Source organism: Pseudochaenichthys georgianus, chromosome 16 (genome assembly GCF_902827115.2).
Source record: "Pseudochaenichthys georgianus chromosome 16, fPseGeo1.2, whole genome shotgun sequence".
NCBI classification, from domain to species: domain Eukaryota; kingdom Metazoa; phylum Chordata; class Actinopteri; order Perciformes; family Channichthyidae; genus Pseudochaenichthys; species Pseudochaenichthys georgianus.
In genome coordinates this window covers 11,634,445-11,662,258 of record NC_047518.2, presented here as the reverse complement: position 1 = coordinate 11,662,258, position 27,814 = coordinate 11,634,445, and the positions used below count along the sequence as shown (strand labels likewise).

General features: G+C 42.0%; 1 protein-coding gene across 1 annotated transcript; it reads left to right on the top strand.

Moving 5' to 3' along the window:
• Positions 1-3,699: 3,699 nt before the first annotated feature.
• ncam3 (neural cell adhesion molecule 3) lies at positions 3,700-27,757 on the top strand. Its single transcript, XM_071206041.1, has 12 exons — positions 3,700-3,820; positions 4,262-4,282; positions 22,681-22,818; positions 22,980-23,123; positions 23,300-23,417; positions 24,163-24,321; positions 25,058-25,190; positions 25,658-25,793; positions 25,898-25,985; positions 26,427-26,648; positions 26,759-26,890; positions 27,337-27,757. The coding sequence occupies exons 1-12, from the start codon at positions 3,700-3,702 to the stop codon at positions 27,371-27,373; spliced, it is 1,449 nt and encodes a 482-aa protein (XP_071062142.1). The 3' UTR covers positions 27,374-27,757.
• Positions 27,758-27,814: the final 57 nt, after the last annotated feature.

Below are 27,814 nucleotides of genomic sequence, written 5' to 3'. Positions count from 1 at the left end.
TTTAGGTGATTTGCTGAGTGGGGTGGGACTTATTGCGTTGAGTGGGGGGAGTCAGTGTAGAATTGAGAGTTTTTAGGAAAAAAAAGTTCTTTAAGCGTTGTAGCTTTTTCATCTCATCTCCAGCAATAGGTCATCATTTAAGAAGATTCTACAGAAAAAAGTCAAAAAAGTATAGTACGTCAGAAATATGTAAAAGTCATATAGTATGTTGAAAAGAAAAAAAAAGAAAACTCAATTCAATACAAATTAATGAATATTTTACCCTGTTCTAAAGTTTTGCACCCTTAAAGAAAAACCCCTTCCTTACCAACTACTTCATATTATACCCTTTGTTAAGTGTTGCGTACATCAGGGTGTATCTCAAAGTATCTTGGTAACATAAAATAACTAAAATATGTAAGTTTATCAGAAAAGAAAAAACCTTGTTTATCTGAACAAGTGTTGCATACACCAAAGTGTGTTTAAAAGTATCTTAGTAACACAAGAAAAAAGAGAAGAAAGCGTTAATGTTAACAAACACTGGATTGTTCCACTGAAATAATAAATAAATAATTTCAAAAAGTGCTCTTAAAAAGAACAAATGTATTCAGATAAAAGTATTTTGTTAGACTATTAAGTCCACGATGGTTATATTTAACCCCTAACCCATTTGTATTATATGTTTGTTGTCCTAATAAAGCCAGAGTCACCTGAAATAATTTTGTCTCCAGACCTTTTTTATTTTTTACATTTTGTAACAATCTTAAAACATTTGTGGTTTGACTCTTTTTAAAAAAGTTCTTTTTCATCTATCATTTTCAACCAAGCAGCAAGAGGTCAAATGTAAGAACAAGTAATAGTTTGTCACGATTTTACGGGAAATAGTCAGAGCGCTATGTCACATCTTAAAGACAGCTTGAACTGGATAAATGGTTAGTCTTTTTCAAACATACCGTACGTTCTGCATGTTAGTATATCTGGCCCATCGATTTAGACCCTACTGCCCTAGACGCATGCCCTCAATAGGGTAGTCACGCTTTGGGAAGAGGTGTTTCATTTCACAGATCCACCTTGATTGTTGTTGTGAAGAGGGACGGGGGAGGAACATTCAGAGGATGAAGAAGCATAAACATAACTTGTTTGTAAAACGGACAGCACGTCAGTTTCAAGAAAGATGACACCGTGTTTATGTATGACATGCAAAATATCTTGAAGTCCTACAAAAAAAAAAAAAGGGTACAAGTATATTGTGTTGAAAATATCGCAAAAAGTCGTAATATTGTATAATGTATTAGTTGCATGTTGTATTTTTGCTAGCAATCACTATGTAGTTTTTTCAAAAAATATAATGGAAAAAAAAAGCGAGAAAGACAAAAACAAAATACGTTGAAAAGGGGATGAGTATGTCTGGCTCTCGGGGGGTTGGTGTGTTAAGAGTCACAGTCTTAAAGAAAATCTGCTCAGAAAAAGTACTTAACTTTCTACCAGTTGTAAAGTTGTCATACATAAAAAACGCTATCAAAAAAGTAAGAGACTTACTGTTCCTTTGTGAGAGAATTACACACAAATCTGCCGAGTGTCTGTAAAAAGTCTTAAAAATCACAAAACCTGCCTTTTAGAGAAACAGTCTTTTAAAAAAAAGATATGATCAAGGGGGCATTAAGATCTTTAAACTATTAAAACCCTCTTCAAAAGAGACTTCCCCTTCACTGTCCTGCTTCATTGTAGGATTTCTGCCATGTCTCTACTTCAGTTTAACCATCTCTGTTATTATGTGATGGAATACTAGATAAATAAGTAATTAGATACCTTACCGTTACTGCGCTCATAAAGAATGATAAGAATAAGAATAATGCGTATTGAACTGGTTTAATTAATTAGTGATTTTATTTAAGGTAATTAGTTAGAAGCCCTATTTTATCAGTATGTCTGCACAGCAGTTACAATGGTCAAACTACATTAACACAGAATTGTCCCCATTCTTTCTTTAATAGTTACTAACATTAGATATTTTTAATGAGATATGGACCGCAAAACAAAAGATATCCCTGGTTTTCATTTAAAAAATCAAGTCACTGAATGCAAGTAGTTGCCTTAGCTTATTTTGTTATGAGATGATGATGATGTGAATTACTGTTCAAATTAGTTAATGTAATAATCGTTTGGTTATTTTAAGCATAGCCTAATGTTACATTTATGTGCTTAAGAATGCCTTCAAGACAGAGGAGACTGAAGCATATCTTCGGCTGTAGGTGTCTGAACCCGGCATACAAACTGCATTCGTTTCTGGACTGGAGCACCCAACGGAACAACTAATTCTTTAATAAAGTTTTTCAAAACTTGTTGAAGAAAAAACGGTATACAACATTATATAACCGCCATTGACATAAAGGCATGTATGGTAGAAAGATTTAACCGTACGCTGAAAACTACTGACTTTCTATATATTTAAGTATATTACCTACCTCCCTCTGTTTACAACATGTTTGTCTCCATAGGGGGTTTATGGCTTCTCCATAGGGGGTTTGGGGTTTTCCCCCCTCCCTTATCCTTTAGCAAAAAGGCTGACTTTTTAAAATATCTGTTTTTTATATGCTTTACTTTGATTTGGAGCACCCAACGGATGGCTGTAAGTTGTCACCGGTGTCTCGCTGATTAAATTCATATCAAGACGTCTCTTGGCCATTTTCTCTCGACTTGAAAAATATTTAAGAGTGACGCTGGCTTTTTATTTAGACAGAGGGAGAGGGTGAGGGGCGGGGAAAGTGTGTGTGTGTGTGTGTGTGTGTGTGTGTGTGTGTTCCCCCTCCTTCACCATATGTTTTCTCCCCTCATGTCCTGTCATGTCCTGTTTGCAAAAACAGAGAGGTTTAAATATATGTTTTTAGATGCTTTACTTTTGATTAATTTCATGTTATTTGCAAGTATTTGTAAGTTACATTCGATACTGTATACAGGATTAACCACACAGGAAGTGGTTAGGAGGCGGGACATATATCCTAGGCATATTAATTGATTGAAAACATGGCATTTTATTTTTCTCATTTTTTAAATTTAAATTTAATTTTAATTTAATTTTGTAAACCGGAAGCGGGGGCGGGACATCCGCCGGAAGCGGGGGCGGGACATCCGGTCGAACGAGGCGGGACTTCCGGTCGAACGAGGCGGGACTTCCGGTTTTCAAAATAAAAATAAAAGGGTGGGACTTCCGGTCAAATAAGGCGGGACTTCCGGCCAAAAAGGGGCGGGGCGACCTGTCACTTTTTCTGCATACTAATGAGATTGATATGGCATTGGTAACACTACTCCCCGTTCTGCCCTTATTAATCCATGATCAAATTCTGCATCTTAGACCTTTCATTAATCCTCTCTCACCACTATTTCTTATTTCAGGGGATATTCCCTTAACTCAACGCCAGTTCAATCATTACTTAAAGCAAGTTCTCATTAGATCCGGCTTATCACCCCAATTATTCTCGGGGCATTCGTTCAGGATAGGCGCAGCTATCTCCGCTGCTAATCAAGGCGTCTCGTCCTCATCCCTGCAACAACTCGGACGATGGTCCTCCTCTGCCTTCACATCCTACATCCGCCCGGACATCAGTGCCGTGCTGGCTATCCAAAGGTCGCTCAAACACTAAAAGATGATAAATATACCTATAACTGGTGTGGTAACACGTCAGCATGTATACGTGTCTACGGTTCCGGATCTGTCAGGCTATGACTCCGGATCTGCGTATGCTAATCCCGCAAGTGCAGGTCGCGAACGTGGGTCCGAGTCAAGTTGCCGACACAGGTCCGCGCTTAGGTTTAACCCTGCGGGCGCAGGTTGCGGACACAGGTCCGCGCTTAGGTTTAACCCTGCGGGCGCAGGTTGCGGACACAGGTCCGCGCTTAGGTTTAACCCTGCGGGCGCAGGTTGCGGACACAGGTCCGCGCTTAGGTTTAACCCTGCGGGCGCAGGTTGCGGACACGGGTCCGCGCTTAGGTTTAACCCTGCGGGCGCAGGTTGCGGACACAGGTCCGCGCTTAGGTTTAACCCTGCGGGCGCAGGTTGCGGACACAGGTCCGCGCTTAGGTTTAACCCTGCGGGCGCAGGTTGCGGACACAGGTCCGCGCTTAGGTTTAACCCTGCGGGCGCAGGTTGCGGCCAGTGGGTCTGCGTCATGTTAAACCTGCGTGCAGGTTTCGGGCAGTGGTCCCGCGCATGACTAACCCCGCAGCCCGGAAGCGATTCCGGCGCTCATCATGTCCCCATGTTAATCTCTCTTTTCATCCATAGATCTCCGCAGCCAGCCGCAAGGTAAGGATTGCTCACAGCTCCGTACTTCATACTTCACTTCTTTTGGGGGTTCATCAGAGCGGTTCTTTCCCTCCTGAATGATCATCCTGCAAACCCGGGGCCTAATCACCAAAACATCATTACAGTTACTTATCGTAATACGTCATCACTATTCCCGCATATCATGTGTCCCGGTAATAAACATGTACTCATACATCACGTCTCTTCTGATTGAAATGTAGCTCAGCGTAAGTTCAATCAGGAAGACAACATCATCGGGAGTCACACGTTATCTCAATAAGTGATCAGGGGCATTACGCCCCGGCTAGCCAATCATCGCACCTGCTAACCCCTTTAAATCTGCTCTCCCCTTCCTCCCACCACCCTCACTCAGATGATGGAAGACAATCTTAATCACTCAATCAGTTTATCAGCATCTATGACTCATCCTGGTGCACTTAACTGCTATTAAGCTATACTATATCGTGGGTCATGTCTCAACATTTAACTAAGTGTACGTCTTTTCTGCGTGCATTCTGCACTTCATTCATATTCTCGGGTTTGCTCACTTGGCTCGCATCAATCCAGGCTATGATATTCATGCATTACTGTACTCCAGCTAACAGCTCGTGCTTACTTATTTACATCTCCCTCTTCGCCCGGACATCGGCTCGTGCTGCAATCTAAGAGCTCTTCAGTTTACCGATGGTAAATAATGCATAACTGGTTGTGGCGTCTTAATAGCATATCAGGGCTTTCGTTCAGATAGGCTCAGCACCTCTGCTGCAATCAGGCATTTCTCCCTCATCTCCAATCACTCCGTATTGCTCGTCATGGCAATACTCGCTCCCTCCACTGGATGACAGGGAGCGCCACTCCTTAGCCAACATATCACTTCCCTCCATTCACAAGCCTAATTATCGCACCTGTTAAACCCTCTATATATGCTCTCCCCTTTCCTATCAGCTGTCTTCCAGGCGTCAACGCGCAACCCTCCTCCACCCCTTCGCCTCCTGCTTCCAACTCAGGGCCAAGCTCAACCTTCTCCCTTCCAACCAGACCTAACCACTCATCACCACCACCAGGTCTAGACCCAGGGGGGTTAATCGGAAACGGTTCTTTCCCTTCCCGAATGATGTCCTACAAAACCTGGGCCTAGTCGCCAAAACACATTTCATTCACTTGTTATAAACTGTCATCATTATGTTTCATTTATATAATGTGACCGATAATAAACATGTATTTCATACATCACGTCTCTCCTGATTGAATGACAGAGCACAAGCCGCCATGAGGTAGTTTACTGTTCAGGGACGTAGGTTCCATGGCGCACATTCTTTTCTATGGACCAGAGCTCTAGTTAGATTCAGGGTATTTATTGCTTTAGTCTCACTGATAAAGAATGTTGATTATTACACTCTGAACTAGGTAAAACCTCGAGCTGCAGAAAGAGTTCTTCAGAATTGGTTTGGCAACCGCTGTGTCAACTCGTGACACACCACCTGTCTTGTCAACTCTCCGGCCAAAACTCCAAATAAAACACCAGTGTTTGACATCAAAGCTCCAACTCTCCTCGTGTCTCTCTGAGTCCTGACTCTCCATTGCTACAGAAGTTTCCCTTACATATAGTAAAGAAGAAAGGTAATGTAAGACATTTTGGATGTAAACTGCAACTTGACTGTATGGCAGGGGCATTAAACTACTAAACAGAAATTGCATTAGTGAAGATATTAAGAGTTCTCACTCATTCAGTCAATGATTAATCTGTCATATGAAGCCATTCTCTGTCATTGTTAGTACTGTGTGTCATTGAAATTCATTATGAATTAAACAACAATTATACTAGGACGACAGGTGGTAGTCTGGTGGGCAGACAGTAGACAAATGATTTGCCCCTAACTTTCTCTTACAGTACATGTTGCTCATGTTTTGAAACCCATAGACCTGCTCATGATTTGAATCGTTTTGCTTATACAATGAGAATCAGATCACATAAATGACATACCTCTGCTACCACTTCAGTTCATGTTTCGACTGACATTTTGAACTGAAGGGGGAAGTTGGAAACAACATCCCATCTTAACAATATAAACATAATTTTACCAGAATGGAGCCGTGTTTATTTTACTGATAGTTTATTTTGCATTCCATCACATAAATTAATTAATTAATTAATGTCCAAACACTGCAAGAGGTCGTGAGCAGTGTGCAAGGTTGTTGGTGTTTTTTTTGGCCAGTTTCCTTTTACCTGTTAAGCCCTGAGCCTGTTTTTCAGGTTTCAGGCTCGAAAATGACATTCCCAGAACAAATGACTATATCTTCACTTCTAAAAGGGGTAAATTAATAATCTTTTTTCTCAAAGCAATGATACACCTGTGAGTTGGATGTAGAAAAGTCAGAATCAATATACATTTTTTTTTATTTTAAAGTAAATTTAGATTGAACATCAGATTGAAATGATAGTGTCCGTTCAAAAAAACCAACATTACTTATAGTGAAAACCACCCTTGAATGATGGGATAGTAGACTAAACGCTTTAGGAATCCAAACTATAACATAATAAGTACCCTGTATCAAGATTGAGGCAAAACAAGTGACATTTGACCTTTTTAGAGAAGTTTAGCACCAAAAAAACCACTTCTGGGGTTATTTGGGTGTATTTGCCGTTTCTCTGGAACCCATTGGTCGATTTTGGTGATTGACATCTCTTTTGAACCGTTAGAGCCAATAGAATCGAAGGGGAAGTTGAAGTTCCTAAATCCACCTTCCCGTTACCATTGAGGAGTGAGAGTGATGCGCACGCAGTTGGCCCAAACTGAAAGCTATGTTACGCTCTGAAAATTGAAAACTGAAAACTAGGTTTATTGGCATAAATATGATGATGGATTGTCAGTAATCATTTCAAAGTGACACAGACACATTAGATTAACCATTGGATTCACCTTCAACAGCGTTTTTTTTATCATTTTAATGCCATTGAACACAACTTTTGATCAGAATAACAGCAAAGGTAAGACTATTTGCCATTTTGGCTCAGTAAAGCTAGGTTGTGTGTTGTCTGGGTTTGCCTTCGCTGCCCTGAGTTTTGATCGCACAGTGATGATACTTATACCTCTAGAATCTGTGGAATATCAGCTTTAATCTGATATGTTGTGCAGATCCGATAAATAATAAAGTATTTCTACCGTGAGTTCTGTGCTAAGAGCGATAGCATTTTTTCGCTCAGAGCCAATTCAGAGGCTTGGTATTGCTCTTGTGTTTCGTTTAGCTAAAAATGGTTCATATCGTCAGTTAGCTGAGTTTCTTCCCGTTAAGTAACAATAGGTTGTTAAATGTTAAAGGAATGGTCCACTCATTAGATAATTAATCAAAACTTCAGTATTTAGTGAAACGTTATGTTTAAACCATACCCTGAAGAAATCAGCGATATTCCCCGGTAAATAATGATTTTATAGCTCTTTTTGATCAAGACCTGTATATTCCGTCTGGCCGCCGCCATGTTTGCCATTTTCAGTAGTCACGTGATGGTCGTGACGTCATCCATGCGTTCACTTTGTCAACACACGGAAACATGGCGGAGTATTTCAGTTCGGACTCGTCAGCAGAGGAACAAGTTTTGACCAATGTGAAGAGATTGGATGGGGGAATTCAGCCATACATATCAGTATGACAATACGACACCCTCTGTCCTTAGACCCTCACATCGTACAAGGAAAAACTTCCGAAGAAAACCCAGTTTAAAGGGAAAATGGGAGAAACCTCAGGAAGAGCAACAGAGGAGGGATCCCTCTCCCAGGACGGACAGACGTGCAATAGATGCCGTGTGTAAATTGAAAAGATAATACATTTGCAACATAGGTAGTCCAAATGTTTGGAAATGCATGTGTGTATAATAGGAAGATGAATCCACAAGGATATCCATCCAGGACCGATGATCCAGGTCCACAGCCACGACTCAAGATCCAGCGCTCGCGATCCAGGACACAGGACCGCAGGATCATCCATGACTCCGGATCCCGGCGTATATAGACACCAAAAAGAAAGAAATGTGGGGAAGCTGGGTTAATCGGAACATGAGAGTACACAGGTATAGACAGAGAGAAGGAAGAAGTAAGATGTCCCCCGACAAACTAAGCCTATATCAGCAAAACTAGGGGCTGAATCTAATCAGCCCTAACTATAAGCTTTATCAAAAAGGAAGGTCTTAAGCGCACTCTTAAAAACGGATAGGGTGTCTGCCGCCCGAACACAAACTGGAAGCTGATTCCACAAATGTGGAGCTTGATAAGAAAAGGCTCTGGCTCCCATTGTACTTTTAGAGATTCTAGGAACAACCAACTACCCTGCATTCTTGGAACACAATGCCCTAGTAGGACAGTAGGGTATAATGAGTTATTTAAGGTAAGATGGCGCCTGCCCATTAAGGGCTTTGTAGGCGAGAAGAAGAATTTAAAATTCTATCCTGTGTTCTATAGGGAGCCAGTGTAAGGCAGCCAGAACAGGAGTAATGTGGTCCCTTTTCCTAACTCTGGTTAGTACACGAGCCGCAGCATTTTGAATCAGCTGAAGCGACTTGACTGACTTCTTGGTACTCCCTGATAATAAAGAGTTACAATAATCCAGTCTAGAAGTAACAAATGCATGGACTAGTTTCTCTGCATCGTTTTGAGGCAAGATATGCCTGATTTTTGCAATGTTACGTAGATGGAAGTAGGCGGTCCTTGAAATTGATTTTATGTGGGCGTTAAAGGATAAATCCTGATCAAATATAACACCAAGATTCCTTACAGTCTCACTGGAGGCCAAATTAATGCCATCCATAGTTAGTATATCTTTAGATAATTTGTTTCGTAGATTCTTCGGGCCAAGTACAATAACTTCAGTTTTGGTCGTGTTTAACATCAAAAAGTTTAAGGTCATCCACGTTTTTAAGTCCTTGAGGCAGTCTTGAATTTTATTTAGATGATTAATTTCATCAGGCTTGATTGATAAATATAGTTGAGTATCATCCGCATAACAATGAAAGTTTACAGAATGATTCCTTATAATATTGCCTAATGGAAGCATATATAATGTGAACAAAATAGGTCCGAGCACTGAGCCCTGTGGCACTCCATGGCTAACTTTGGTTTGCTTGGAAGATTCATCGTTGACACGTACAAACTGAGAGCGTTCAGATAGATAGGACCTAAACCAGCCTAAAGCAGTTCCCTGTATGCCAACTAAGTGCTCTAGTCTTTGCAATAGGATATCATGGTCGATAGTATCAAATGCAGCACTGAGATCGAGCAAAACAAGAATAGAGACAAGTCCCTTGTCTGAGGCTATTAGAATGTCATTTGTGACTTTAACCAGAGCTGTCTCTGTGCTATGATGTGTTCTAAAGCCAGACTGAAAATCTTCAAATAAATCATTGTTTTTTAAGTAATGACACAACTGTTTTGCGACCGCTTTCTCAAGAATCTTTGAGAGGAACGGAAGATTAGAAATAGGTCTATAGTTGGCTAAAACCTCTGGATCGAGGTTGTGCTTTTTAAGAAGCGGTTTTATCACTGCTACTTTGAATGATTGTGGAACATAGCCTGATAATAAAGACATATTCATAATATTTAATAGAGAAGTGCTAATTAATGGAAAAACTTCCTTCAACAGCTTAGTTGGAATTGGGTCTAACATGCACGTTGATGGTTTAGAAGAGAGAATCATTGAATGTAATTGTTCAAGGTTTATGGCTGAAAAGCATTCTAGTTTACTATCTAGTGTAATATTAGAACTTACGTTTCCGGGAGCTGTTGATAACACTATACTGGTCAAAGGCAAGAGGTCATTAATTTTGTTTCTAAGAGTAACAATTGTATCGTAAAAAAAGCACATAAAATCATTACTACTGAGTGCTATGGGAATAGAAGGCTCAATGGAGCTGTGGCTCTCTGTCAGCCTGGTTACAGTGCTGAAAATAAATATTGCATTATTCTTATTCTCATCTATTAATGAAGAGTAGTAGGCTGCTCTTGCTTTACGCAGTGCTTTCTTATATTCATTATGAGTAATATGCCAAATTAAACAAGATTCTTCAAGTTTAGTGGAACGCCATATCCTTTCAAGTTGTCTAGACTTTTGCTTTATTTTGCGGGTTTCGGCATTATGCCATGGAGCTAATCTATGTTGTTTTATTTTCTTCTTTTTCAAAGGAGCAACAGAGTCTAATTTTATTCGCAGCGCATCTATAGCACTATCAACAACATCAATTGATCAATTTGGGGTGGTGTACATTTTGTATAAGTTTCCTCCCCTACATGCAGACATGCTATCGAGTTAAGTATTGGTGGAATCTCTTCCTTAAATGTGGCTATAGCACTAACAGATAGGTTTCTGCTGCAAGAGCTTTTGACTAATGCTTTGTAGTCTCGTAATAGTACTTCAAAAGTTACTAAGAAATGGTCGGATAAAGCAGGATTATGCGGTTCGACTAATAGTTGCTCAACTTCAATACCATAAGTCAGAACAAGGTCGAGAGTGTGATTATAGCAGTGGGTTGGTTTATTTACACTCTGACAGAAACCAACAGAATCTAATATAGAGTTAAATGCAACAGTAAGGCTATTTTTATCATCGTCAACATGAATATTAAAGTCACCTACGATAATTACTTTGTCTGTTTTAAGAACCAAAGTTGATAAAAACTCAGAGAATTCTGATAAGAATTCTGAATAAGGACCTGGTGCACGATACACTGTAACAAATAAAATTGGCTGCAAAGTTTTCCAGGTCGGATGCGTAAGACTAAAAACGAGGCTTTCAAAGGAGGTATAATTTAATTTTGGTTTAGTATTGATAAGTAAACTTGAGTCAAAGATTGCTGCAACTCCACCTCCTCGGCCCGTGCCTCGAGCAATATGAGTGTTGACATGGCTGGGTGGAGTGGCCTCATTTATGCTGACATATTCTTCATGTCTCAACCAAGTTTCAGTGAGACAGCATATATCAATATTATAATCTGATATTAAATCATTTACCAATATTGCTTTAGATGCTAGAGATCTTATGTTTAAGAGACCACATTTAATCTTCCTGTTTTGTTGCACTGTAGTAGTTGTTAAATGTACTTTTATTAGGTTATTATGTATGACACCTCTATTAGGTTTTACCTTAAATTGTCCTTGGGCAGACACACACACCGCTAATATTGGGTATTTGATTTGGTTCTGGGTTCTGGATTCCTATGGATGACTGCCTAGGAGAGAGCGCAGAGAAGCGTGTAAGACTGCGACTCTGCCTCCTGGGGGGTATACTGCGAAGCAGGATTTTCGCTTAGCTGGCTAAATTCAGGGAAAACTCCGGCTTTCCGGTCATCCGAAGCTGGTTCTCTTTTTAACAGGCTAGATCTCCATGGTAATATATGCTAAGCAGCTAACCTGGTCGGGACCAGGTTAGGTTGCAGGCTAAGAGCTCAACTCAGTGAAAGCACCGCCTGCTGACCAATCAGAGCTCAGTGTGCGGAGTTTAAAGCGATCAAGTCATATTACAGGAGAAAGGAAATACAGAAAAGCTGCCGTCGCAGGAAAGACGGCCGGCAAAAATCACCGACTGTGTGAACGTGAACATGAATAGAATATCACCATCTTCAGAGCAATCTGACTATTATAACATTAGCGTTAAGAAAGCTTACTTAAATATCGGCCACAACATAAGTAACCGGATCAGAGTACATTAAGTACAGTCCGCGGCATATCACTTCATAATGTATCATATATCTCCTTATCTGAGTCAGCTGAGCCATATCTGGCCGTGCAACACTCACAGTGTCACATACTGTATGCAGAAGTATTATTTTAAGCAACACATAAGTTGACGAAACACTCGAGACAAATGTAATTAAAGTCAGATCATGTTTTAGACGGGGCAGTGATATCATAAACCTGTTAATGTACGCATTCAAACACTTTTTCTTTTCCCAGCTGTATTCACCTTGCAGGTGCAGCTATGTGGCTTTTATCCTGGATAAAGTGTTTAAGTCATGGATGTTTAAAGTTTAACTTCTTCATTTTTGACTAGTATTAAAGTTCACTTTTCATTCAGGAAGTATGACGCTGCGCTGTCAGTACGCTTCTCCATGTTTGTGATTGGTCGAATGCTCCAAATACCACCCCTTTCATGTGAACGCGCACCTAACTAGATAGGACACGGCTGGCTTGAGCGATCCACTTGATAACCAGCGTCGTAGTACAGTTTAGCGAGAGCGCGTATGTTTTGGATTAGGCCAACCGGCTAACTCAAACATATCCAGGTTAGGTTGAACCAGCTTCGTAGTATAGGCCCCTGGTCTCAACTCCAGTTTGTCATGGATTAAGTCCACAAAGCCCTGAAATGTTTGCCGAAATGAGATCTGCACCTTTCAAAGTAGGATGAATGCCGTCTCTCTTAATCAGACCAGGTTTTCCCCAGAAGGCTGTCCAATTATTTACGAAGCCCACATTGTTTGCTGGGCACCACCAAGACAACCAGCGCTGAAATGATGACATGCGGCTATACATGTCATCATTGATCAGATTGGGGAGGGGACCAGAGAAGATTACGGTGTCCGGCATTGTTTTAGCATAACTACACACCGACTCCACATTAAGTTTGGTGCATTCTGATTGGCGTAAACGAACATCATTACCACCGACGTGAATAACAATCCTACCGTATTTATGTTTATTTTTAGCCAGCAGTTTTAGATGCGCCTCAACGTCGCCCGCTCTGGCCCCCGGAATGCATGTGACTGTGGAGGCTTCGGTCTCTAAATTCACGTGTCTCATAATAGAGCTACCAATAACCAGAGTTGGCTTCTCAGCGGGTGTCTCGCTGAGTGGGGAATATCTGTTAGATACGTGAACGGGTTGGTGGGGACCTGCGGGTTTCGCGTTATGCCCCTTCTGAACAGTCACCCAGTCTCCCTGCTGCTCGGGAGTTGCCGGGGGACGGCTAAGAGGAGCTACCTTTTGCCGGTCCGCACATGCTAACATGGGCTTTACTTTAGCTGAGTTACTTTCTAAGATGCGGAGCCGGGCTTCTATGGCTATGATTCCCGCCTCCAACCTAACAACTATACTACATTTAACACATGTATCCTTACCAGTAAAGGAGGCCGGGAAGTAACCAAACATGAGACAGGAAGAGCATGAAATAGCACCAGAGGGTGGGGAAAGAGCCATGGCTAGCTATCAAGCTAAAGTAGCTACCGTTAGCAAACCCGAAAAGAGTGTAGGCAACTGTGGAGTTACAGTCGCTAAGAGAAGGAGAGTTGTGAGTGCTTAAGCTGTAGTAACGTGTCAGATGTATTCAAAACAGTTTCAAGGACATGTACACAATATCACAAGTTTGTTATGAAGATTGTTACGCCCAGAGAAAGGCATTCTTTAAACAAATCAATATAAATGGGGGGTAGACACAATTCATCAAAAACATTTTTATATCAAAAAGGAGTATACAAAAAAGGATATATAAATGTCTGTCTTTGTATGCCTATAATAGCCACTAACTTGAATTTGTATTCAAATTAATTAATCACTTATTTTTTATATTTTATTGTAATGTAGAGACAAGACTTTTACTGACTGTAAGGGAAACTTCTGTGTAGCAATGCAGTGGGAGTCACCGACTCAGGAAGGAGACACGGTAGAGCAGGAGCTTCGATGTCAAACACTGATGATTTATTTGGAGTTACGGCCGGAGAATTCACATCACAAGTCACAGCAGTCACGGTCTGACTGCACGGTAGAGTTGCCACGTCAATTCTAAAGAACTCTACCTCAGACCCCTGTATTTAGCTAGTTCTGAGAGCATCATCAACATGCTGCATAACAAGATAAAATCATAACAGGCAGGAACAGGGAGACAGAACACTGAGAGCACAGCAGCCAAGGTTACGAGGTGTGTGTGCTCAGTCAGGACAGTTTGAACTGATAAACTGGGTCAAAGTTATGGGCCTTGGAAAATATTTACACAACAGTTCCTCTCTGTTTATCAATTTTGATCATCTAAAAAACCTTAGTCTAATAATATTTTGTTCAATACTTAAATCAATGGGAATCTTCAGATTTGAGTGTGGACTTACACAACATCAATTACATCAATAACAATTACATTAAGATTGAAACATTCAATCACAATGATTGATACAGCCAATCATAATAGAAAAATCATCTCTCATCAGTGTTTGGATCATCTTTTGTCAAAAGCATAATAATGAACACACATAAAACACAGGTGCACAATAGCAACAATATTTGTTTTGGGCCAAAACTGAAATTAATCCAGTACTTGAAACATCATTGTAGGTCTTTCTGTGCATGGATAATACATTAAAGAGTAGTGTTGTTAAGCCTGATTGCTGGACGATTAAGGATATTAACATTATCTGTGATAATAGTAGAAATATCTTATTATTCAATACCTTTATAATCTGAAAATATTAATTAATTAATTTTGTTTAGTGCTCAGTCAAGACAGTTTGATCTGATAAACTGGGTCAAAGTTATGGGCCTTGGAAAATATTTCCACAACAGTGACAATCATGTATTGCGTTACAATTATATGTAAAAAAAAGAAAAGATATTTGGCCTCAAATCATCTGAGGCCTGGTGCCCCCCCTGCGATCTTTGGGGCCCCCAGGTTGGGAACCACTGCTATAGAGGGATGAAAAGTCTGCACTGTTTTGGGAGGCTTGGCCTGTTTGCTCTAAATTCTGATTTATTATCATTTAAGTTTTTAACTTTGATATTGACTTTGATATCTCTTGTCCTGTCAGCTGTATAGGTACTGTATATACGTTTTTTTTTTAAATAGGAGTAAAGCTTAAGGAATATTTGAATTATTGGCAATAGTATTTTCTGCATAATGCACACAAACACCACTAGTCAGAATTCTGTTAAAGTTTGATGTATGCAGATTTTGCAGATGAAATTGTGTGATTTTTATCAATTCCAAAAGGGGACAAATGTTTTGACAATAACAGTGAGGAAATACTATCACATGTGAACTTTAGACAGCACTGACTAAATAAACTAATGAGTCAATTTTATCCGCATAGCTAGGATTCTTGAGGACTTACACACACACACACACACACACACACACACACACACACACACACACACACACACACACACACACACACACACACACACACACACACACACACACACACACACACACACACACACACACACACACACACACACACACACACACACACACACACACACACACACACACACACACACACAGTCTGTATTATGTTCACAAAGGGGTGAGTGAGGGAGGATTCTCTGTTGTCACGAGAGTCCGTCTGTCTCTCTCTACTTACTGCCTGTCTCCTCTTCACTTCTTCAGCTGTCACATCATTGTTACTTTGTTTTAGTATTCATTATATCGATACAAAAATGTGTTATATAATGTATTATATTTCAACAACATACAATGTATTTGTGTTGTGTTGAAAGAGTTGAAAACAGACAGAGTAAACAAGTCCCTGAGTCCCTATGCTGAGACCACTTAAACAGAATTTCATATGTACAGTATGTGTTAACATAGCAACATAAGAGTTTTTCTAAAACATTCACAGTTAAAAATGAATCAATGAGGTTTTTACATTTTTAAAGCCTGTTCGACACTAATTTAATTTACCAAAGTATTGGTCATTCAAGTCATTTTGTCACTTTGTAGAAAAGTCTCTGTGAGCTGTAAGTATTGTCTCTGTGTGAATAGATGAGAGTGTCAGTTTGCTGTGAGTGAGCCTTGGGCATGCACTTACACAATGTCGACAACATCAATTATAAACATTTTGTTAATTTATTCCATTATTACCACAGTTACCAAGAGAGGAAAAAGCCACTCTAAAGAATGTGATGTAGGGCAGCGCTCAAAGTGCCCGCCCTTGTTAATGGCCCTCGTTTTCAGCCTTCATTATGAGCACACTCCGTTGTAATGAGCCATAATAGCGACTTCTGATTAGATGGCCGCTCTGGATTATTTTCAATCTCTCGACTCGTTTCAATTGCTGATAGGCTATCAAGGCGAAGGTGGGAGGGAAAGGCTGGCTCTTGGCCAATAGAAGTGATAGGCAATGTAAAATCTGCAGAAGTCTTGGCACAAGTGAAGGTTAACCCCTGTTTACAGGCTCGTCTCTGTGAACCCTATCTGAGACTCAGAATGTGAATCTAGATCCGTCCATTTGTTTAGCACAGTAATACAAACACCACTGGTCAGGGACAGTCGAACACAAAAGAACACAGGTTGCTTGTGTTCAGTTCCAGAAAATTCTATAAAAACTTGGTATGACTGGCAGTATACGTTTAAATAATACAATTAATTGCCCCATTGTCCCATTATCAGGACTTAATGGGACACTTTAATAGAACTGCGCCAGTGTTAATGGTTATAATACCTGTACTTTCACGGAGACGTCAACAGGCCTATTTTGAGTTTAAATGAAGTAGATTACATTTTATAAAGCTTTTATCTACTTGCAAAATTTGAAACTTTGAATCAAGTGTTTCTAAGCGTAACTTTGCAATGTATGTCAGTCCCCTCCTAATCAATTGACGACAAATTTGACATTTCTTTTAAGTTGTGTTGTGGAAACTTTCACTCGTCAATGATGTACTAGTAATAATAATATAATAAAACTGGTCCTGTCACGATCTGTCTGTGTTTTGTTTTGTTTTGTCTTTTTCTGTCTTTGGTTTCCTGTTTTATTTTGAAAAGTGTTCACCCCCTGGCTGCAGTCGAATAGTCCATTTAGCTTAGGAACCTTCCTAACCGAGTGAAATGACCCGAATTCTCTAGTCTACATGATAGGAAAGGAGGTTTCAAACTTCCTTTATAACCTCGTTTAGCTTAGGAACCACTGGACCTGCCTAACCGAAAGGAGAGGAGAAAATGCTGCCCCACAGCCGCAGCATTTGCCGTCACACAACAGTCGGCCGTTCACGGAAACAACCGATTATGACGGAGAAATTATATCATGAAAGTTACGGTGATTATTAAGCATTTTAAAACGTATGTGGTAAGTTGCCAAAGTGCTTTGTTTTGAACGTTCATCAGTATTATAATCAAAAAGAGAAATATGAACATTAGTTTTTACTGAAATTATCAAATAAAGTCAACATTTCACTGAGCTTTGTGGGGTTTGTTCAACTTTTAAAAGATGTTTGAATGGTGATTTACACAGTGATAGATGTTAAGGACTAACGTTTATAATAAATACATCTGTATTGATTTAAGATCTTTAGTTCATACAATCATACGTATTGGGATCATTTGTATTAATGTGGACCGGAGGGAGAGGGAGACGAGCATAAGTTTCACTTTCACCAGCCCCTCGTATCCTGTCGACGTTTCAAGTCACCTCTCGAGTTCCTTCTCAGGTCCCCTCTCGAGTCTCTTCTCAAGTCACCTCTCAAGTTCCCTCTCGAGTTCCCTCTCGAGTCCCCTCTCGAGTCCCCTCTCGAGTCTCCTCTCGAGTCCCCTCTCAAGTTCCTTCTCAGGTCCCCTCTCGAGTCCCCTCTCAAGTCACCTCACGAGTTCCCTCTCGAGTCCCCTCTCGAGTCACCTTACGAGTTCCCTCTCGAGTCCCCTCTCGAGTCTCCTCTCGAGTTCCCTTTCGAGTCTCCTTTCAGGTCACCTCTCGAGTCTCCTTTCAGGTCACCTCTCGAGTCCCCTCTCAAGCCCTCTCTCAAGTCCCTTCTCGAGTCCCTTCTCGAGTCCCCTCTCGAGTCTCCTCTCAAGTCTCCTCTCGAGTTCCCTCTCAAGTTCCCTCTCGAGTCTCATCTCAAGTCCGCTCTCCAGTCCCTACTCAAGTCCCTACTCTAGTCCCTACTCAAGTCCCTACTCAAGTCCCTACTTAATGCCCTGTGCCGTTGGGGGTCCCGCCGACTACTGTTCTGCCGGCGGTCCTGCCAACCCCATTTCCTGTCCCGTTGGAGGTCCCACCGACTACTGTTCTGCCGGGGGTCCTGCCAACCCCATGTCCTGTCCCGTTGGGGGTCCCGCCGACTACTGTTCTGCCGGGGGTCCTGCCAACTCTGTGTTCTGTTCTGTTGGGGGTTCCGCTGGGAGTCCTGCCAACTCTGTGTCCTGTTCCGTTGGGGGTCCCGCCGTCACCTGTCTTGCCGGGGGTCCTGCCAACTCCATGTCCTGTTTCGTAGGGCGTTCCGCTGAGGGTCCTGCCAACTCCGTGTCCTGTCCTGTTGGGGGTTCCGCTGGGAGTCCTGCCAACTCCATGTCCTGTTCTGTTGGGGGTTCCGTTGGGAGTCCTGCCAACTCCGTGCCCTGACCTGTTGGGGGTCCCACCGACACCTGTCCCGCCGGGGGTTCCGCCAACACCTGTTTCGTTGGGGGTCCAGTCGACACTTGCTCCGCCGGATTTCCTGCCAACACCAGATCCTGTCCTGTTGGGGGTTTATTTTGATAAGTGTTCACCCCCTGTCTTGCCTGTTGCTTTCTGTCTGTGTTCCCTCCTGTCTGATTACCCGATTGTGTTCACCTGATGCCCCTGTGTTTTCTCCTCCCTCCTCACCTTTCTCTTGTTTCTTTGATTAGTCTTGTGTGTATTTAAGTTCTGGTTTTTCTGTCTGTCATTGTTAGTTCCTTGTTTGTCCTGACTGGGAAGAGTTTTGTTGTTATATTAGCCTTGAAATAAAGGTATTTTCTGTTCAATTCTGCATTTGGGTCCTGCCTACTTGACTCTCCCTGACAGGTCCAATGCAAACAGAGTTGTCTTTGTGGTTCTTTATTCGAAGCTTCAACTGTGAAGAAAACTTCTGTTCAGCAATGCAGTGGAAAGGAATGGAAGCTGGAATCCGCTTAGTCAAACACCGAAGTTTATTGAGAGTCACACGGCCGGAGCGTTTACAAGGTATCTCACATAACTCTCATCATGGAAAGACCCTGCCAACACTGAGGATACAAAGCCAGGAACACCTCTATATGTACAAAGGGGGAAGCTGAAAACCCGCGCTTTCTCTAATTAGTACCAGACATTTAAGAACAAAGAAGGGTCTGTTAATACCAACTTGCATGGTCCACACTTCCCCCACAGGAAAGGCATCGGGCCTCTTGACCTTTGTCCTCTTCAAATTACAAACAGGACACATACAAGAAAAGACTGAAAGTCTCAAAATACACAGATCAGATTAAAATATTCTTTAACACAACAGTACATGTCATACAGAGTATAGAACAGTCTACAGGAGTGCACACAGAGGTGTGTGTGTGTGTGTGTGTGTGTGTGTGTGTGTGTGTGTGTGTGTGTGTGTGTGTGTGTGTGTGTGTGTGTGTGTGTGTGTGTGTGTGTGTGTGTGTGTGTGTGTGTGTGTGTGTGTGTGTGTGTGTGTGTGTGTGTGTGTGTGTGTGTGTGTGTGTGTGTGTGTGTGTGATTAATAGAGGACTTTTGCTGTGCAGACAAAGAGAGATAATACTTTCTGCTGACTGTTATCTTGCAATATTCTTTTGAGGAACAATAACTGTACTGTTCAAATGTGACCTTGGCAGGAAGCATCTGGGTGAACAACAAGTCGAACAAAGAGACATATACTGAATACAGTTTTCATCATATAAGCGTTGCATTTGATTTTACCAAAATGTATGTTAACAAACGAGTGTGAGTGTGGTGTGAGAGGAAGTAGAGCAGCTGCCTTTGCAGCTGAGTCAGCAGCCGCATTTCCTAATGAGACGGGGTCAGTGTTGCTGGTGTGTGCAGAGCATTTACAGACTGCAACTTCAGACGGGAGTAGAATGGCATCTAATAAGCCTGCAATGAGTATATGGTTAAGTACTGGTTTACCGTCAGATTTCAAAAACTTCCTACACTTCCAGATAGCCCCAAAGTCGTGCACAACTCCGAAAGCATATCTTGAGTCAGTGTAGATAGTTACAGATTTGCCTTTTGCAAAAGTGCAGGCCTCAGTGAGTGCTACGAGCTCTGCTGCCTGTGCTGAGAGGTGACAAGGGAGTGGTCAGGAACAGAGGACAGCAGAATCTGAAACAACAAAGAAACACACCCGATTAGTACCCACAGGGTCGCGAGTGGCGGACCCATCAACATACAAAAACATCGGGGTTGGGCAGGGGTGCATCTTTTAAGTCAGGTCTGGGAGATACATACAATAAGAAGCTCTGCAACACAGTCGTGTTTGTCACTGTTTTCTGGGAGAGGCATAAGAGATGCTGGGTTCAGAGTGATACATCGTTTGACTTCTACATTAGGCATGTCTAGCAGGCATGTGTGATACCTAAGATGACGTGCAGCAGAGAGGTGTGATGTTCTCTGTTCACAGAGGATGAGAGAAACAGCATGTGGAACCAACAGTGTCAAAGGTGCATAACCTACAATGTCACGTGCTTTTTCAGCTGCAGCAACTGCACAGAGACATTTTGGGAGGCCAGCAGCTACAGGGTCTAGCTTGGAGGAGAAATAGGCAACAGGCCTCTGTTTTCCCCCATGATCTTGAAGGAGAACTGAGGTCATACACCCATCGCGTTCATCCACTGCCTGTGTAAAAGGCTTGGTAGGATCAGGTAGACCGAGCGTCGGAGGGGATTGGAGAGCCCGCTTCATGTTAATGAAGGCTTCGTCGGCTTCTGGTGTCCATATAAGGCGATCTGCAGGTTTCAAACCAGTGACATGCGTGATTGTACGGAGTGGCTGTTCGAGCGGAGAATAGTTAGGAATTAATGACCTGCAGTACGAACACATACCCAAAAATGACATCATCTGTCGCTTAGTGACAGGTTTTGGCAGAGCAGCCAATGATGCAATACGCTTATCTGAAAGCGTTTTTCCCTCCCCTGAAATGATGTGACCCAAAAATGTAACTGTTTTTTGTACATATTGGAATTTAGACAAACTGGCCTCGGCCCTCGGCTGCGAGGTGTTTTAACAAAGCAATGGTCTCGGCTTCACATTGTTCAGCTGTGGGCGCGCAAATCATAAGATCATCAACATACTGTATGAGTGCGGTGCCTTTAGAAACTTGTAGAGAGGCCAACCTTGTACACAACGCTTGGTTGTACACAGTGGGAGATTCGCAGTAGCCTTGACACAAACGTGTGAATGTGTAAGGTTTACCATCATATACAAATGCGAACCAAAATTGACTGTCTTTGTGTACAGGGACACTGAAAAATGCATTTGAGAGGTCTACAACAGTGAAAAATGCTGCAGAGCAAATTCATTTACAGCTCGTAAATCCTGCACAAATTTCCATTCGTCAGGGGGTTTGTCACAGATCTTTTTAACCGGAAAAACAGGAGTGCGGACTGGAGAATCATTACATCCAATAGTTACCCCTTGTTTAAGCAGGTCGAATGCCATCAATGGCTTCACGTTTTAATGGGTACTGGGGTTGGTTGGGTTGGTACGTAGACTTTGGAGTGATTACAACAGGTTCAGCAGAGCGGATTAAACCTACGTCATATTTGTGAGCTGCCCAGAGTGAGTGTGGCACATCTGAGTCGCGGCAGGAAGCTCAGAAATATGAGAATATCCCGTAAAGGTGGGAAAGGTGGCATCACCAATGTCATCATCCTCAACCAATACCAGTGTACGCAGGACATATATTTTAGTGTGGACTTCAGTTTTGAATACGTCATGTGACATAGAATACATAACCTGAGGTGTGTGTGTTGGCGCCAAATCAGTGACTGACTCCCATTCTTTAACGAGTGGACCCAAATCCCTCCATCTATCAGTGTGATATCACTGGCTAGTGAAATGTGTGGGATTTGATACAACTTGTGTTGTGCGGGTGTGACAGAAATAGCGCTGCGCAGGGAGCTCCAATACATTGTTTCAAGCATGATGTTATCATTTACACATTCCAACAGAAAACCCTCTTCAAAATATTTGTCCGGACTATCTGTTACATGTGCAGTACAGTGTAAGTGAGGAGAATCCATGAACACAGCTTGTGAGGGGACATTTTGACGTGCCAAATGCAGCAGTTCCTGTGATACGGGAAATGCAGCAAGCCATCGGCACACAGACAGTAGATTGTCATCAAAACTTAGTTTTTGAACCATCGTTGGAGATGGGCGCTTGACTTGTAAACCCTCATTTGTAGAAATGAGGTAGAGGCCAAAGCGAAGAACCAGGTCTCTGCCCAATAAATGACAGATGATAGCAGAAAACTATGTTTTACTGTTGTGGGGAATGGGTGGATGTCATCGCCATTATCCCTGCACTGAACCGGTACTGCAAATGTCTCCTTCACAGTTACACCTGCGGCTCCCATAGTATTTACAAATCTACCGCTGAGTTTACAATTTGGCAAATTTGCCTTTTTGATAACTGAATGAGTGGCCACTGAGTCAACCAAAAAAAGTTAAATCAGTGCCCAGAAAGTAAGCATCCTTACCTTCTACTTTTTTCTTAGAGGGTCCATCATTTGGAAGCACAAACACCTACGATGAATTTCTGGAGGGCACAGACGGCATTATGCCATGCCTGGTGATGGGCCAGCCAGCCGTGGATGTGCACTGGCTCAGAGACGGAGAGGAAATCTCCTCGAATGGTAGGATCCTTCCAAAAATATTTCCACATTTTCTCAACTTGCTAAGCTTATACTGTAAACAAATTAATTGGCGAAAATAAGACTGGCAAACTAAAGCAGCATTGCTGAATATTGGACTTTAAATATAACCCTTTTTTCTGTGTTCTTGTCTCTCGCTTCAGGAGGAAAGCGTGTGCGTCGGCTGCCTGACAACACAGTCCTGATTGAAAAAGTGAAGAGGAAGGATGCTGGGACGTATGTGTGCCGGGCCCAGATCAGAGGAAGGCCCGTCTATCAGCAACTCCCTTTCTCTGTTGTCGTCAATGGTGGGTATCTTTCACTCATAAGGATCAAGAACTTTGAAAGATAAATTATGACACAAATAGCAAATTTTTGGATGCTCAGTTTGTTAGGCACAGGCGCATGTAGGCATATTTAGATACGAGGATGCCAGGATTAGAACTATAAATGATCAAAACGTTCTATAATTTCCCTTCTGCAGCTCCTCCTTCTGTGCGTCTGAGAGAAGAGGTGAAAAAGGTTCTGGCCGGACCAGAGACCAACATTTCCCTGCTGTGTTTGGTGGACGGTCTACCAAAACCCAACATCACCTGGAACATGTGAGTCCTGACATGGAGACATATTTTCAGTGTCACCATAAAAAGGCATATTGTGTACCCATATGTTGATAATGTGAAATGCCTTCAAGAGACCTCAAGTTTCACGACTCACAGTAAATGCTAATTTTCAGCAAGCATTCAAATGGTAGTGCATTACTTTACTCGATTTCAGTTGAATAACATGTTTTTAATATATTTTGGGTTAGTTTTAAAGGGCAGACCCTTCAGGTGAAAAGGGGGAAATATTGTATTTATATATATTATCATTTTTTTTTGTATTGCAAGTTTATCAAATTACTATAAGTTAGACATTATTTCATTATTACACTGGAGGAAGTAAAGAGAAATCAACAGATACAAACAGACAAAGTGTAATAAAATAAACACGTAGATGTGTTTTTTTGATGTTTTATGTCCACTTGTCTGGGAGAAGAACTTGATGTGTGTGTGTGTGTGTGTGTGTGTGTGTGTGTGTGTGTGTGTGTGTGTGTGTGTGTGTGTGTGTGTGTGTGTGTGTGTGTGTGTGTGTGTGTGTGTGTGTGTGTGTGTGTGTGTGTGTGTGTGTGTGTGTGTGTGTGTGTGTGTGTGTGTGTTTGTGTGTGTGTGTGTGTGTGTGTGTGTGTGTGTGTGTGTGTGTGTGTGTGTTTCTCCCTCCTCCTCTGTCTTTCTCTAAGCATAACCTTTGAATCCATATGAATAACAGCAATAGTAAGTTTGTATTGAGCTCTGCATATCCTCCTCACAGGCCGGTGACCTTTGACCCCTTACATCATCAGTTTAACTCGAACCGTAGCCAGTTGACTATAAAGTCTGTTGCCAGGGGCGACTACGGAGAGTACATCTGCACCACCACCAACAAGATCGCTGAGAGCACCGCTACATTCATGCCTCATGTTTATGGTCAGTTCAAGTGTGATCAATATTTTTCTTCCCCGTTCAGCAGGTTCCTGAAACACAACAACAGCATAACCCAAAAGGGAATATATGAACCATTACGCAGCGTCCACACGGTGGCGTGCGTTGAAGCTTGCCGGTGGGCATGTCTGAAACTCGACCAACATGAATCTCCCGTCCCGGACACACAAGCACGCGGTTTGATTGGCTAGAGCTTGTACTGGCATATTATTTGATTGGCTGACGCTTCCGTCGAAGCTTCAAAAGTTGAACTTTTCTCAACTTTTTTAGCTAGCAACGCGAGCAACGCGAGCAAAGCAAAGTGACGGAACCACAATGCAGTTCGGCAAAGCGTGACGTTACCCCATTCAAAGTGAATGGGAAGAAGCCTTGAAGCTTCATGCCGGCGGGCTTGTCTGAAGCTCGACCAACAACCAATCACATGAATCTCCCGCCCCAGACACACAAGCACGCGGTTTGAATGGCTAGAGCTTGTACTGGCATATGATTCGATTGGCTGACACTTCCGTAGAAGCTTCAAAAGTTGAACATTGCTCTACTTTTGAAGCGAGCAAAGCAAAGCCCCACAATGCAGTTCGGCAAAGCGTGACGTCACCCCATTCAAAGTGAATGGACAGAAGCGTTGAAGCTTCAAGGGGCCGTTAGACATGCTGCATTTAACCCATGATGACATGTTTGCGTCATGCATTATGTACTATAATGACACTTGATGTTTTATTTCAGAGGCCTCCAGAGGTGTTTGTGTCAGCAGAGCAGCAGAGTGTGTCAGTGGGCGAGCGTGTGTCTGTGTCCTGTAACGTCTCCGGTCATCCTCAGCCTGAGCTGCACTGGCTCAACAAGCAAAATGGACACACACTGGTAAGATCTGAGGAATCTGTAGATACAACAGTATCATAATACAGGGGTTGTGATTCCGTATTCTGATACTGTAAGCAATGCAATATACAAACCCCTGCACTCTCCATCTAACATCTAACATCATAGCACTACTTATACAAACTCAGCCACTGTTTATCACAATTCTTTGCATGTAAATAATCTTAACGCTGAAGTGTACATTTTCTTACACCCGTTGGTAGAAGTTTATGGATCCATGCATCATCTGCCCGCTCTACATTTGCCACAGTAACCAAAGCCCATGTCAATCAATCTGGCATAGCAAGTTTTGATCAACCCATTAATCATGTGCTTGTAGACTGGCACTCTATACTTCTATCTAACTCACTGACATATTTGCTGCGTGTTGACTTTAAACACTTATACACACTAATAGTACTTGGAACCATATCTGATTGCATATTTCCCTGTGTGCCTCCCTCCGGCAGGACTCTGGCTCTGGTCATGTCCGTGTTGAAGATGGTGCGTTGGTGATTGATGAGGTAGTGCCCTCTGATGGTGGACTGTATTCCTGCATGGCTGTCAGCAACTCGGGAAACGCATCGAGAGACGTTGCAATATACAGTAAGAGTTTATGTTCTCAATATATAGAATGAAGGAAAAGCAAGTTGAATCTCTACTTATAAGCAACCATCTGACTCACCTCCCTCCTGCCTCCTGATTCACAGCCCAGCCCGGTCCTCCTCACTACCTGTCAGTCTCACCTGGACCCACCTCAGTCCTCTTCTCCCTCAAAAGCCCCCTCGACATGGGCAGGTTATTAGACACAGGCCCCTATGCCCAGACATGTAAATGCCTTCTCTTACATAGAAGCAAAACATGCCTTGTGTCACTTTGTGGCTGTTTAATTATCTTTTTCTTTTTTTTAATCAATTTTAGTTTTTTGGAAGTTGTTGTGCTTCTCTTTATTCATTGTGAGTCTCTTTGAAGTAATTTTGAGCCTCTTGGTCACATTTTGAGTCTATTGTTGGTTTTTATGTGTCTCTTTGTAGTAATATTAGGTGTTAGTTTACCTTTTGCAGTTGTTTTATGTTCCTCATGCTCTTTAGTGTCTCTTCCTGGTGACGTATCTCTTTGAGTGACATTTTTCAGCTGAAAGCCATGGGGTGGCCAGCTTGTTTTGGTTCCATCCATGCCTGTTAACCAGGAAATGTAGCCTAAAGCTAACCTGGGGGTGGTGGAAAAATGAGTTCTCAGATTGACTTTGTTCTCTCTCCTTCCAGCCAAAGTGAGCAGCATGACAAAAGGCACCGTGTTTGGCATTGTCATGGTGATCTTCCTGGTTGTATTCCTGGTGGTGGACACCACCTGCAGCTACAGAAACCGCTGCGGCCTGCTTATGTCCATCTCTACGAAACTGTTTGGACAGAAGGTCCCAGGCCTCAAAATGCTTGAAGAAGGAGAGGGAACCACTAATAGGTGAGTTTCTCTTGGTATATTCATGTATCTGTTATCATGTTCACATAATAGCACTTTGTGTGGTTGTCCGTCATCAAGTTAATACATATGAAATCTTTGTGTGGCTGCAGAGAAGTGAAGCTGAATGGCTTATCCACTCCGAGAGGCAGTGTGCAAAATGCGGGGGTGCAGACATTCCCTAAGGAGGGGGGGGGGGCGCTGCCAGACATCACCTGCGACAAAGCCTCCCTTACCAAACACGAGTATGTTCATTCACTCCCCTATACAGCAAACACGCTGCCATGAATGTTTTCCAAAGTCAGTGCCTGCGCCCATCCCCAATATGCAGAGCTGATGGCTGGAATTCATAATTTAAAAAAGCAGTTGAAAATAAGTTATTAAAGCTTTTGAAATAATAATAATAATAATTAATAATTCCTTACATTTATTATAGCGCTTTTTCCAGTGCTCAAAGCGCTTTACAAATACACATCACACATATTTTACATACATGCAATGGTCACTGTGGACAATACCCACAGGAGCAACAATACTTACTCTGGCAACAACAGTATTTGACTTGAAGAAAACAATTAAACTCTGGCCATTGCTGCTTAATTAGGCGTAGAAGTAAAGCAAATAATTGATGTTCTTTACACTTGCATGTTTTATGCAAATATCTAATTTGTGAATTATTTCTTTTTCACAGGAAAAAACCGCCAGGATCAGACACTGCCGATGCATGAGGCCAGAAATCGGAAGAAAAAATAAATGAAATAAATAAAAGTGTGAATAATTTATAGACCAAAAAAGAAGATCAATAAAAAACAATCACTCAGTTGTATTAGCTGGGTCACATTGGATACAGCTGCTATGAGAAAGGTCAGTCTTCACTGACAGACTGGAGGGGAAATCCTGATTGTTGAGGTTTGTTAACACTTGGTGGTTACACATCTGTGCTGTTAAAGTGAGACGACAGCTGGTTAACTATCTCCCAGCTTAAAGTTAAAACGAAAACTGACAGAGACTTCATGCGGGAGGTGCCCTTTGTAGATGTTGTTGTTCTGTGTACTTTGAATTATATTATAAAAAAGGAAAAGTTCATTTACAGGATAATCGTGATGTCTGTGTTTTACAGGGTAAAATGATTTGTGTTAGAAAAAAATGAAACATTTTCTAAAAGTCAC